The 12,871-nt window shown below is 40.6% G+C and overlaps 1 protein-coding gene across 5 annotated transcripts in view; it reads left to right on the top strand.

The window, feature by feature from the left end:
• The window catches only part of CBLB (Cbl proto-oncogene B), a 263,546-nt gene that overhangs the window by 110,177 nt on the left and 140,498 nt on the right, over positions 1-12,871 (top strand). For 4 of the 5 annotated variants that reach the window (XM_089692244.1, XM_089692245.1, XM_089692243.1 and 1 more), the window contains exon 3: positions 8,960-9,106. In XM_089692244.1, coding sequence (XP_089548370.1) covers positions 8,960-9,106 — 147 coding nt within the window. Of the gene's footprint in view, positions 1-8,959; positions 9,107-12,871 lie in introns of those variants that run through there. The other variant, XM_089692246.1, reaches the window with a different exon arrangement.

Here is a 12,871-nt window from a genome sequence, read left to right on the forward strand (position 1 = left end):
TGATCGCTGAGTTCTCATGACCACTCTGAGCAGAGTGTGGTGACTGTCAGTCACCTCTGTCTGCTCTGCCCCTTCCCTTGCTCACTGGAGGGCTGGACTATAGAGGGTAAGCTGGCTCAGGCTCTCAGTGGCTCGTTGAGAGGCAGAGCCAGATGCCGCTCCAGACTCTGGGGTGGATACTTACTTTAAATTCGGGATCTTTCCCCAGCCTGGACCAGCTGAGTGGCGCCAGCCAATGGTGGGCCTCAACCCGCTGTCAGCTGAAAACTGGTCACAGGAGTGTAGAACAAACTGTACTCTGTGATCCACAAAAGAGCTTTGGCTGTAATTCTCCTTTAGGCTGGCCATAGACCATTTTTATTTTCTTTCAGCCAGTGGACTGAATCTTATGTTGGGACATTGTATACACCGATTAGCGGCTGCATCTGCTGATTGACAAAAGTTTTCCGGCATGTTCCTATGACAGAAGTCAATCAATCGACTTCTCTCAAGGAAGAATGGCCACATGCTGATCGACATTTGTCCGGTCCCTGCTGAACCAGCCACATTTTGGTTAGTGTATTGCCAGCTTTACTCTGACAACTTGGTTCAGCACTTCTCATATGGAGCAAGTGTGTAGGCCTGGAAAATCGGAAAAAAAACAGGCTGTATCTGCATATTTGTTCTAGTTCACTGACTCTGGAAATACTGAAGCCATTTTTTTAAATGTATATATTTTATTTATAAATGTTTATTGTTATAATCATTATTATGTTAATTTCTCAAGCGATGTAATTTGTTGTTGTGGATACCTAGTTATAGGAGGCCTGAATGTCATTTTTGTATCCATTTAAAAACAAATATTATATCTAATTTGGCTGGCAGAACATCTGCATGTTTAATTTAGGTAGATGAAAGAAGCTAATTAATAGTAATGTATGTAATACTGCAAATTAAGCCCTAATCCTTTCTTGGGAAGCTTTTGTGTGTTGGGTTCTGTAGTATAAAATAATCCATCTTTGGTTTTTTAGTGTGTTTGAGCTGTAACCATGGCCTGCAACTTTGTGATTTGGTTAACCATTATGTTCCTCTTTTCTGTGTGTTTAATAAAATCCAATAGTGAAAATGTGTCACATTCCAAGTTTGTTCCCCTTTTATATCAAGGTTGAATTGTCTATGAGATTTGTTATGCAAAGTGAGTACAATGTATTACTTTTAGTTTACCACGGTAACCAACAGTACAGTAGTAGTAAGACTGAATGTATATATACAATAGCCTGGGTTGGCAGCCTGTGACAGTTATGTTTGATGGTTTTGTAGCCTCTCTTTCCATTGTATGTGGCAGTTATTTCCACTTTATTACAATTTCTTTTGTTTCTAGCCATCATCATTCTCATACACTTTAATGGCTAAGTGCAGTCCATTTAATGTACTATCCTACCACCTTTTAAATGTATAAAGCCTTTGTTATCTTGAGAGTAAAGACTACATTTTCTATCCCTAAAAGCCCTTTTGTATTTACATTTAAATCCGATTTAATACCTAACTAAATGGCATTTAGGACGGCCATACATTTGTACAATTTTCCTTTAGATTTGACCTCATATTACACGGTTTTCGTAAATCTAAACACTTTCAATTTGTTTACGAAAACCGTATAATATGAGGTCAAATCTAAACACTTTCAATTTGTTTGCAATCAGGCAGGCTCTTGCACTACATAATTGAAGGTAAATCTAAAGGAAATTGAATAAGAAAATTGTATAATGTATGGCTAACTGAAGTTTGCAAGTGCATGGTGTAAAAAATTGCCAGTAAATCAACATTTTATTCAATCCATTCGATCAATAATTTTTATTCTAGAAATGCATTGGCTTTATTTTTGTTTTAATAATTCCCTAACCCAGCAATGCCTTTTTTATTTTACTGAGGTTTTATAGCTTGAGTACTTAAATGTAGCTTGATCAAGTTTGAAATTACTGCTGTGTTTAAATCTAAAATTGGAACATTTGTGATATTTTTTTTTTCACAATGTGTACGCCTTCTTCTCTTTCAATTAAAACGCAATTAACTTAAAAAAGCTTCCATAGAATAAATCTGCAGGACCTAATAATACTTTTTTTTTTTTCACGTGGAACACCTCTTAATATAATTGCTACCAGCATCTAAGAAATCAGTGTGTATTAAGAACACCTTTGTTGCTAAAAGAGCAAAAATGTACATGCATTAAAAAAATCTGAAAGCTTTTCTTTCTGCACACTACATGCACATAGTTTAGAGTCTTTTTTTTTTTTGTCTTAAAGTTTTGACTACAGTTTATATATATTTTTTTTTTTAGTTTTGGATGGAGTGGAGAGGGCTTCGAACCCTTGTCACGTTTTTATTTTTGTCTGTGTCCGTTAGGGAAATTCATCCTTTCTATTTGTCCTGTTTACCATTATCATCAAAGTGAAAGTAGAGAAAATCCAAAATTTGGGGTTTTCCCCAGAAAAAGAATACAAAGGAAATCTTCCAATGGGGACACTGGTTCTGTTGACCTAGAGGTTTCCCTAAATTTGCAGGGATTTACTCATTTCCTGTTTGGCTATGGATCAGGAAGTGAAGGGAAATCTCTGCAATGGGACACAGATGGCTAAAAAAAAAATCTGACTGGTTATAACCCTCCCTCACAGCAATGCAGATGTCTTAATAAGGCTTTCAATCAGTGCTTTCTGCCTGTTTATATTTTCCCTAAAGAAGATCTAGCATTATATTTTCTCTGTGGAACAAAGTACATGTAGTACTTTGTTGCATATTGTCAGGTGCCTACTAACCTTAGCTATAAGATATGAACTGCACATCACCCCTTAATCCGCAATTGATCCAACAACAGCTAGAAAGGAGAAGGCTGCTTCCAACATCATACAGTACTTTATATATTTACCTGCCATGCACACAAATCATAAAGCACCATTAGGTCATCAAGAATGCTTTTCAGAATCAACTGCCACACTTTGGATTCCTTCTTAGATTATGCCTATTATTTACAAGTCTGTGAATGTAATCTAAGTTTAATACAGTAGTACTCAAAAGTTTGCATCCCCTTGGAGAATAGGTAATGTACAGTATGTACCATTTGTAAAGAAAACATGAGTGAGCAGACAAAACACATTTAATTTATTTCATAAGGCATTCATATTCAGCTGTAGGTCATAACAGAATGGCACAATCCTAAAACAAAACAAGTAAACAAATGGAAATGACCCCTGTTCAAAAAATTGGCATACCCTTTCTTCCTAATACTGTGTATTGCCCCCTTTAGCATCAATGACAGCTTGCAGTATTTCATAATAGTTGTGTATGAGGCACAGAATTCTTGCAGGTGGTAAACCTGGCCATTCGTCTTGGCAAAATGCCTCCAGGTCATGCAACATCTTTGAGCGTCTTGCATGAACCATACGTTTTGAGGTCTTCCCAGAGTGGCTTGATGAAATTAGGGTCAGGAGACTGTGAAGGCCGATCCAGAACCTTGACATTTTACTGCTGTAACCATTGGAGGGTCAACTTGGCCTTGTGCTCAGGGTCAACTTGGCTTTGTGCTTAGGGTCATTGTGCAGAAAAGTCCAAGAAGGTCCCCATATCCTTTTCGATCTTTAGTCCCATTACCTTGTTAGACATGTTTTTTGACAGTTCTTTTCTGCTTCCCATGGCTCAGTATCTAGCCTGCTCAGTGAATACACCTGAGAGCTAACAAACTCGTTATTTATATACGGACACTAGTTGCAATTTAAAAAGCCACAGATGTGGGACATTAACCTTTTAATTGCCATTTTAACCTGTGTGTATTACCTTGTGTATCTGTACCAAGGCCAAACATTCCAGGATATATAAACTTTTGATCCAGGCCATTTGGGTGATTTCTGTTGTTATTTATAAAGAAGCCAAACTACTATGTAAAAATAAATGGCTTCATTGGATCACTATCCTAAAAGACAGTTTTTTGGTATGATCAGTCATACCAATGCCAAAATTTAATTATTTCTGCCAGGGTGTGCAAACGTTTGAGCACAACTGTACATCAGGTTTAAGTACTATGTTTACCAGTTTGAACATTTCTCCTGACCAAGAAAATGGGAAATTCTGAAGAATTCTAGCTTTGCATTCATAAAAAAAAAAAAAGTTTTTTTTTGTTTTTGTTTAAATGAATACTTTTACCTAATTTTTTTTAAAGTTGGCTAAGATTTGCGCTTTTGTTTTATAAGAAGTTTGGTGGAAAAAAAAACCCATACTGTTGCAGGTTTAAAATAACAGGCACATAGAGATGCCTGCACATACCTGCAGCAGCTTTTCAAACATTGCCATGCCTGAATTTTGTATTTCCTGCTGGCCCCTGAGCTTTCCTGCCTCTTCCTGCACATTCCTAATGGCCAGTGAGGCTGCCCATCATTGTGATGACCCAGTAGTAATGTGTGTGTATGAGAAGAGGAGACTTGGTCTCTTAACATTAAGAATACCTATACTAGGTATTAGAGTCTAAAATGCCTGTATATAAAGTTCCCTTAAACTTCTAGGTGTAAAGACTTTGCAAGCAACCCAGTTGAGGTAACCTAAAATATAAACTAGATCTAAGCATTGAATAATGGACAGGTGCCCAGGCTAAATATAACAACCCTATTGACAACCCTGCTGGATCCTCCTAAAATACGTTGACTTTCTGGGATGTGGAGAAATTAGTACATCATCTTTTCCATTACACAAAGCTGCACTTGGTTCATTGGTGACATACAGCTAGGCCTGAGCTTTTTCGGTTGGAGAAGGGGATGCAGGGGACACATGCAAGCTAGTGAAACATCTACTTTTAGGAAGTTGGTATTTACATAGGACAGGCCAGGACAAATTTGCTTTAAATCTAGGAGCCAGGTGGGGGGCCGTGTGACAGGTGGAGGGGCAGCGTCACAGGAGAGGGGCAGTGTCACAGAAGGGGGGCAGCAGGACAGAAGGAAAGCAGCTGCAAGACCGATGGAGGCCGACAGGAGGGGGAATTGTCATGGGAGGGGGCAGTGGGGCAGGAGGGGGTCAGCATCATAGGAGGGAGGGGTCAGCATCACAGTAGGGGGGGGCAGCGTTACAGGAGGGTAGCATCACAGGTGGGAAGCAGTGTCACAGGAAGGGGCAGCAAGACAGGTGGGGGGCAGTGGAATAGGCGAGGGACAGAGTCACAGTTGGGGGGGCAGTGGGACAGTGTTAGAGGAGAGGGACAGAACAGGTGGGGAGTAGGACAGGTGGGGTACGGTGATACAGGAGGAGGGCAGCGTCTCTGGAGGGGATAGCGGGACAGCTCTCTCCTGTCCAGCAGTGGCTCCTTCAGATGTACGCCTGGTTGTTGTGATCGGTTGGGGCTGTCTGCTATCGCACAGGTGACGGGGCTTGATGACTCCGGTCCTCTGGTAGGGAGCACCATTGAAGTTAAAGGTGGAATTGATGGGCTCTGTGGTGTGGACTGGGCAGTTGGTGTTGGAGGCCGCGTCCTCTGTTCCATGTGCTCAGGAGGGGGGGCTGCAGTGTTCTCCAGGGGGCTGGCTTTTGTGTAGCTGTGCAGCTTTGTTTTCCACCTTGTGCACAGGGAGGGATGGGGGAGACTCCGGGGGTCCTGGAATGCTGGGTTCCATTCTGTTGGGCGGGGGAGAGGTGCTGGCCAAGGGCGTGGGTGGGTGACAACAGAGCAGTGTGGACTGATGGGGACCGAGGCACCTGGGAATTGTCTAGCCCTGGCTTAGGAAATAATGCAAGGTGCAGGTTCATGCAACAGAAGTATGATAAAGCACATTATTGTGGCTACTAAGGCTAGTCTTGATGGTATACTGGTACCCCTTTTTTAGGGTCCGTAATATTTACGCTTATTACTCTTATTCTGGGAATAATTGAAACTTCTAAATATACGTTACGAAATGTAAACGTACAACCTTTTTCCTAAGTGTTTTGTTGCTTAGAGAACCTCCATGATAGGTTGGTGGTATAGCAGAGGTAGTAGTTCATGTAACCTAATCCACTGCTATTTTCTGACCCTGTCATATGTATTTTACCAGATACATTGTGTATGGTTTCCTTTGTTTGAACATAAATGTTTGCTAAATCAGGGATATTTATTGCTTATGCTGTCAATCAGAGTTCCTGCGATGAAGGGCACACAAGAAAGCAAAGGGCCAGAAAATTGTTGTCTTGTCATTATTAGGCAGTTGATAACAAGAAAATGTAAAGTCAAATCCTTTACATTTTTAAACTGATCCGTGGGCTGATGCTATTGCATATTTATAGCCTAGAGTTCTCCTTCAACATTTGCTGTTTAAATATGGTTGGTTAGTGGTTAATATTAGGCTTAGATATAAGTGAGATTTATGGCAATTCCATGCACAGTGAATATTAGTAACACAGAGGAAACATCAGTTGACGATGGAGGGATCTGGATGTTTCACTCATGTACAATGCCAGGAAGTGGTATGTGTACGTCATAAAAATTGGTAGAAATGTTGGTTTTGTTTTGAGTTTTGTTATAGAAAAGCTTCTTTCCAGCTGTGAATTTTTATTGACCAAATATTATGGTTTTCAGTCAATGCAGTCAGTCTATTGTCTACTATATTTTAATTTATTTATTTCAGGTACTTATATAGTGCCGTCAATTAACGCAGCGCTTTACATATATATTGTACATTCACATCAGTCCCTAACCCTACAATCTAAGGTCCCTAACTCGCATTCATTCATACACATGCTAGGGCCAATTTAGACAGGATCCAATTCACTTACCATAGAAAAGCATCAACTGAAATCTGATTGTATTACCTGATAATGATAGTATTTTCATTGCTCTAGTATTTTCAGATGTCTATAGTATTTAAAAAATTGTTGGTTATACCTGATAAGTCTCTGAGGGCTTTGAACGTATTATGCTCTGATGCCATTATAATTTGACTGTGCTCACTAGTGGTGACCTTATAGCGAGTTCTATCCTAGTAATTGGAAAATTGGCTTTCAACATTGGTTCTGTTTGCAGTCAGTACACAGTGAGCATGTGTTCTAACCACATCAATATACAGTATTTATCCAAGCATTTAAATAGCTTGATTAATAACTGAATAAAACATTATTACAAACTCACAGTAATTAGATGAAAATTAGCTGCTAGAACATACTGTATATCCGTATAGAAGATTTGTAATGTGAAAGTAACCGGAAAGTGCTTTACAGTGTCCATATCCACTCATTTATCCAGTTTAGAAGTGCAGAACATCTGGACACTGTTTCTGTATTTACATGTTATTTTCATTCTGGTGACACATGCCGTTTCAGGATGAGAGTTGCACTGTATATACATAGTTACCAACATTTAAAAAAACATTTCCAGGGACACTTTTTTGCTTTTTGCCAGCCACTTTAGGTGGAGAATAAAGTTTAATTAAAGGAAGGGGCGTTCATTTACAATGGATGTGGTTCTAAAACCGACATCGTTAAACCTAAAGTTTAGCTAAAAACAAAACTCTATAGCCTTCAACAGCCCATACATTAGTCTTTTTTTTATCCATTCAACCAGAGAGTTTAACAAAAAAAAAACTGACTTGATTCCCCCATCCACATTTGTGGTGGATGGTGGAATCCTCCCACCCAGCTGCTGTATTCTGACAGCAGGGAGACTCCCCCACCATCAGAATACACTGCAGGGTGTAGGGCTAATCAAGTGGGGAAAATCCAACAGGGCGTTTGTACAGAAGATGATCAGTAGAATTGACTTCTGTACAACCACAGTGCCCATACATGGATTGAAATTGGACTGGTCCCTGCTGAATTGGCCACATTTCGATCTATGTATGGCCAGCTTTAGTGCACTAACTTGCAAATAGTGAAGGATATCCCAGGCAGCTCTATCCTGGAGAAATCTTCTGTGCAAGGACGCTACATCTTCTTTTTGTGTCTGAACTACTGCTGTGGGGGTTAATAGCTTTGGATCTTTTATGAAGCTGCTGTGAGAACGTTCCCCATGAGAATCCTCCATTGCTTCTTCTGCCTGTAGCATGATCAAGGATTGGGGGAGAAAACCTTGTGACTGATCAGACTCTCTTGCATTTGCAGAGGCGCCCACCCTGCAAATCTCTGTACTCCCAGCACACCTCCTAAACTGATGCCCCCATTAGCCCTCTGTACCCCCCCAGAACTCCTTGACCACCAATGTGCCACTAGCACTTTTCTTCCTCCAATGCCTTCCAGAGCACGTCTACCTCGAATGCTCTCGCACCACTGCCTCCAATGACAAGTCCCGTCAACACCCCCCCCCCCTTTAGCAAACCTGTGTTTCAGGCCCTAAAACCCCAACCCCCCTTCCCTTCAGCACACCTCTGTCTACTATTCTCCCCCCCCCCCCAGCACACCTCTGTCACCAGTGTTTCCCATGCTCCCTTCCCATGCCTACTGGGCCATCATGCCTCTGCCCTCCAGCACACCTATGCCACCAACCCCCCCATCCTTTTCCAAGAACAACTCTGCCATCCCTATCTTTCTTCTCATCCTGGCCAAGCATTGGTACACAGCATCATGTGACTGACCTGTACAGGCATTCCTTGGCATTTGTTCAGAAGCTGAAGAGTGCCCAGGAATTATGCATCGCCTACTCTCCCACTTTGGAGGTGGAGTGGGTAGATCCCGGGCTATGCAGTATGCACAGTGGTGCAGTGCGGAATGTTATGCTCCACGGAAATGCCTGCTCTGTAAGCCTGTGTGGGGTCCTGGGCTATACAGTATGCCGCTTGTCATGTACAGCAAAGTGTGCAGGACTGCTCTTTTCCTTGACAAAGCTCAGGACACAGTTTGAGGTGAGTGAAAAAATAGTTACTTGTGCTTACAAAATGAAGAATAGACCGCATATGTGAGAAGGATAAATTTGGATTTTTTAAAAAAATAGTGGTTCTAATGAATTAACTTCTTACTTCCCCCTCCCCCCCTCTCTTTGCAGGAGAAACCTCACAAAGCTGTCCTTAATATTTAGTCACATGTTGGCAGAAATTAAGGCAATCTTTCCTAATGGACAGTTTCAAGGGGATACCTTCCGTATAACAAAAGCAGATGCTGCAGAGTTCTGGAGGAAGTTTTTTGGAGAAAAGTAAGTGTTACCACTTCACAAGATACATAGGTTCAATGATAACATGTTTGAAATCTACCTGTCATTTTGTAATTAAAGTGGAACTATGGGCAAAAAAAAAAATCACATTTTAGAAGTCTGTCGGTAGCATTAACACAGCAGTCTTTGTTTCTCTGGGTCCAGCTATAAGTTTATTTTTTATACAAGAAAAAGAATAGTGCAGCGCTGGATATCACTAGGTCAAAATATAAATGAGCTTTTAATTGAAAAATCATCATACATAAAGGGGGGCCTTACGTGCTGACATCATGCCGCCGGTTCCAGAACGTGGATCGGCGGCCATCTTTGTAAGTCTGGACAGATTGATTGTTTTGATGCATCCACGTGACTGTTTTTAACATTCTGTATTAGAGATTTTAATAGACTTCTACACTATATACCTTAATCTGGACTCTGTGGTGTGAGCTCTTTTCCATCTAGGAGATCTGATTGGTGGCCAGGGATTGGAACGCTGGAGCTAGTGCTGGGATTATACAACGCTGGCTATAATGTATGCATCTGTATTTTAGCCCGCTGGTGAGTGCATAAGGGTAGAGGATGGTACATGGCTGGTGACAGGGTGGAGAAGCTCTTTCCCTTTTTATTTTCCTTGCACTGTTTTAGAAGTTATAAAAATGTTGACATACACTTTATGGATTAGAAATATTTATTTTCAACACTGCTTGATGATTCATTTTCTGCGATATCTGTTTATTTATGATCTATGGATTGATGTTTATTTTAGACCATTTTAGAGAAGTAATTGGAGGTCATTTTTTGCATATATACTTTTTGTACTAATTTTTTGTATTTTATGCACTGATGATTTTTCACTTATAATGTAATTTATATTTTGATCTAGTGATATCCAGCGCTGCACTATTCTTTTTCTTGAATGATTTTATAAGGTTGGTGCTCATTTATATTTCTTCCCTAAAGTTTTTTTTTTAACTTTTTTTTTTTTTTTTTTTTATAGACCAAGCTGTCCTAAAAACTGGGGAAAAAAAAACCATTTGAAGCTGCAATAATAAGTAAAAGCAAATTTTTTTTTTTTTAGTTTTGGACAAAGTGCAGAGGGATTAGAACACCTGTCGGGTATTTATTGATGTCTGTGTCTCTGTTAAGGAGATTCTTGCTGCCTGTGTCCTGTTTACCATTATCATTGAAAGTAAAAGAAAATATCAAATTTTGGGATGCCTCCAAAAAAGCAACAGAGTGGAAATCTTCCACTAGTTCTGGTAACCTGTGGGTTGCCAAGGAATTCCCTAAATTTGCAGGGATTTCCTCTAATTTCCTGCTTTCCAAAATGTAAGAAAAAAACGTTATGCCTATAGTTCTACTTGAAGTTAATAAATATATATTATAATAATATATTATTTATTTATTTTTTTTTATGGGGGGATACAGCACCAAACATAGTATTGGTTACATTTAGTGGTGTGTATCTTATTACTTGCAGGCTGCTGCTTCTTGTTAAAATCTTCTCTTTTGTTTCTTCTTCATAGCCACTGGTGTTTGCCCTGAGCGGCTACCTTCCGTCACTGTAACATCCACTGCTGCTAGTCTGAAAAGTTGCACCTCTCATATGCCCTTTTTGCCATTCACAAAACTCGTACTACTGTTCTCTGACAATGCATCACGTTCTGCTAATGATGGATGAGCAGTTGAATGATAGGATCTCCACCGCCTATTCCTATAATGTGATGCATTGTTAGAAAATAGCAATACAAGCTCACTGAGTGGCAAATAGGGCAAAAATGCCAGATCAGTGAAAGATGGGTGGGAGAGCAAGCAGCACAGCTTTTCATGCTGTTAACTTTCACAACACTCGGTAATAGCCTCACAGGGCAATATCTGGCCACTCCGAAGGAGGCAACAAAGGGAAGATTTTGACAAGAAGCAGCTGCCTGCAAGTAATTGAATATACACAATTACACATACCTAATGTGTTTGGTGCTTCACCCAAACAAAATCCTGAACTTCAACTTTAACACCGTTTCAACCACCCTCTCTAGAGCTTGTAATGATCAGCTTTTACAAAAAAATGTTATAAAAGGAAAAAAAAAACTGTTACTGTCTAAATAGTGTTAGCTGGAGTTAGGCTTTAAGGTAGTATTAAAGGCTGTCGAGTGCCCCTCCAGCCCCCCCAAATACTTACATGAGACGGATCTTAATCCTGTAATGAGCACAAGAGTAGAGGCTCTCTCAGCTCCCTTTCCTCATTGGCTCAGACACAGCAGTGGGAGCCATTGAGTTCCACTGTTGTCAATCACAGCCAGTGAGGAGGGACTGGGGGGCAGGGCCTAGCCACGTTCTCTGTTTTATGGACACACAAAGCTAGCTCAGGAGCGAGCACACACGAGTGCCCCCCATAGCAAGCTACGTGCTGTGGGGGCACTTGACAGTGAGGAGGGGCCAGGAGCGGCAGCAGGGGACCTGAGATGAGGAGGATTGAGGCTGCCTTGTGCAAAACCATTGCACAGAGCAGGTAAATAGAGAAAAAAAAAACTGTGGCTTTACAATCACGTTAAACCCTCATTTATTAGGATGCCTTACACTGTAAATTAGTTTGTTAGCCTAATTGCAATATTTTTTTTTACATTTTTAATTTTTGAATTGTTTAATTTATCGCTCTCAGCTTTCCCCCTGTCTGGTGCACACACATTTTTGTACTGATTCTTGGCAGGGAGGGCTACATATCCCTTGAGTCCTCGAATATGCATTGATCATGCACAATAAACTGCAGAGAGTCTCTATAGTTCATTGACGTGCACTGTCCGTTACAGCTAGTGGGCAGAACAAAGCTGTAATGCAGTTCAGCCACTCTAGTCTGCACATGTGTCAGTTCAGAATAGTGATGCATCAGTGTAATCCTTGAGGGGTAGCTCACATGCTGTGATGGCCCATTGAGACAGCGCTGGTACCTGGAACCCCAATGTAAATGGGTAAGTACTGGTAGCATGAAAGTATCAGTTCTGAATTAAATAGTGAAGAAAGCTTGCAATATCAAAGATGCTTACAAGTAAGTGTGACTATTACTATATGTATGAGGCCATCTAAGAGCAGATTCACAATAGGTGTGGTTTCTAGCTCCGATATCAGTGCGAATTTAAAGTAGCAGCGGTTCAGAACAGGATTTGAAGCGAAAACATCGTGTTTACAAACTGACGTGTGGTTTAGAAGCGGTTCCAGTAAAAGTCAGTGAGCCTGAATTCGCACCTGAACTGGACCGCAGTGCTCAGAAAATGTACAGGGCCCTTTTTGAATTTGCACTGAATCTGCACTGCGCATATATGTGAATAGGCATAAAAGAAATCAATGTTCTTTCACATGTCATACGAATCCGATGGAATTCATAACTCTTCCGATCCGCATATATGTGAACCGGTTCTGACAGTACTCTTCAAGGGCGGCTATGCTTCTTCACCAAAGATACAGTGGAGGACCAAGCATAGCCACCCTAGGACAGGAAGTGTGTTTCTGAGCAGATCTCCAGGTGCAAATAAAGGAAAACTTACAAAATGAATGCAGACGCCACATGTAAGGATTGGCAAGCTGCAATAAATTATGTTTTTGTTTTTGGCTTTATATACACTTTTAAGAAGATGAATCAGTGTTGACTCATCTGCCCAACTGTTTTACGTCAGCAAGTTTTTCATAGCCATTCTTGTGGTTATTTTTTTCTTGCTTTTTAACACAAGTGTCTTAACCACCTTCTCTAGAGCCTGAAACAAATAGCATAGCATG

This window comes from Staurois parvus, unplaced genomic scaffold, assembly GCF_062004578.1.
Source record: "Staurois parvus isolate SC_StPar_1 unplaced genomic scaffold, SC_StPar_1.0 ptg000580l, whole genome shotgun sequence".
Classification (NCBI taxonomy): Eukaryota; Metazoa; Chordata; class Amphibia; order Anura; family Ranidae; genus Staurois; species Staurois parvus.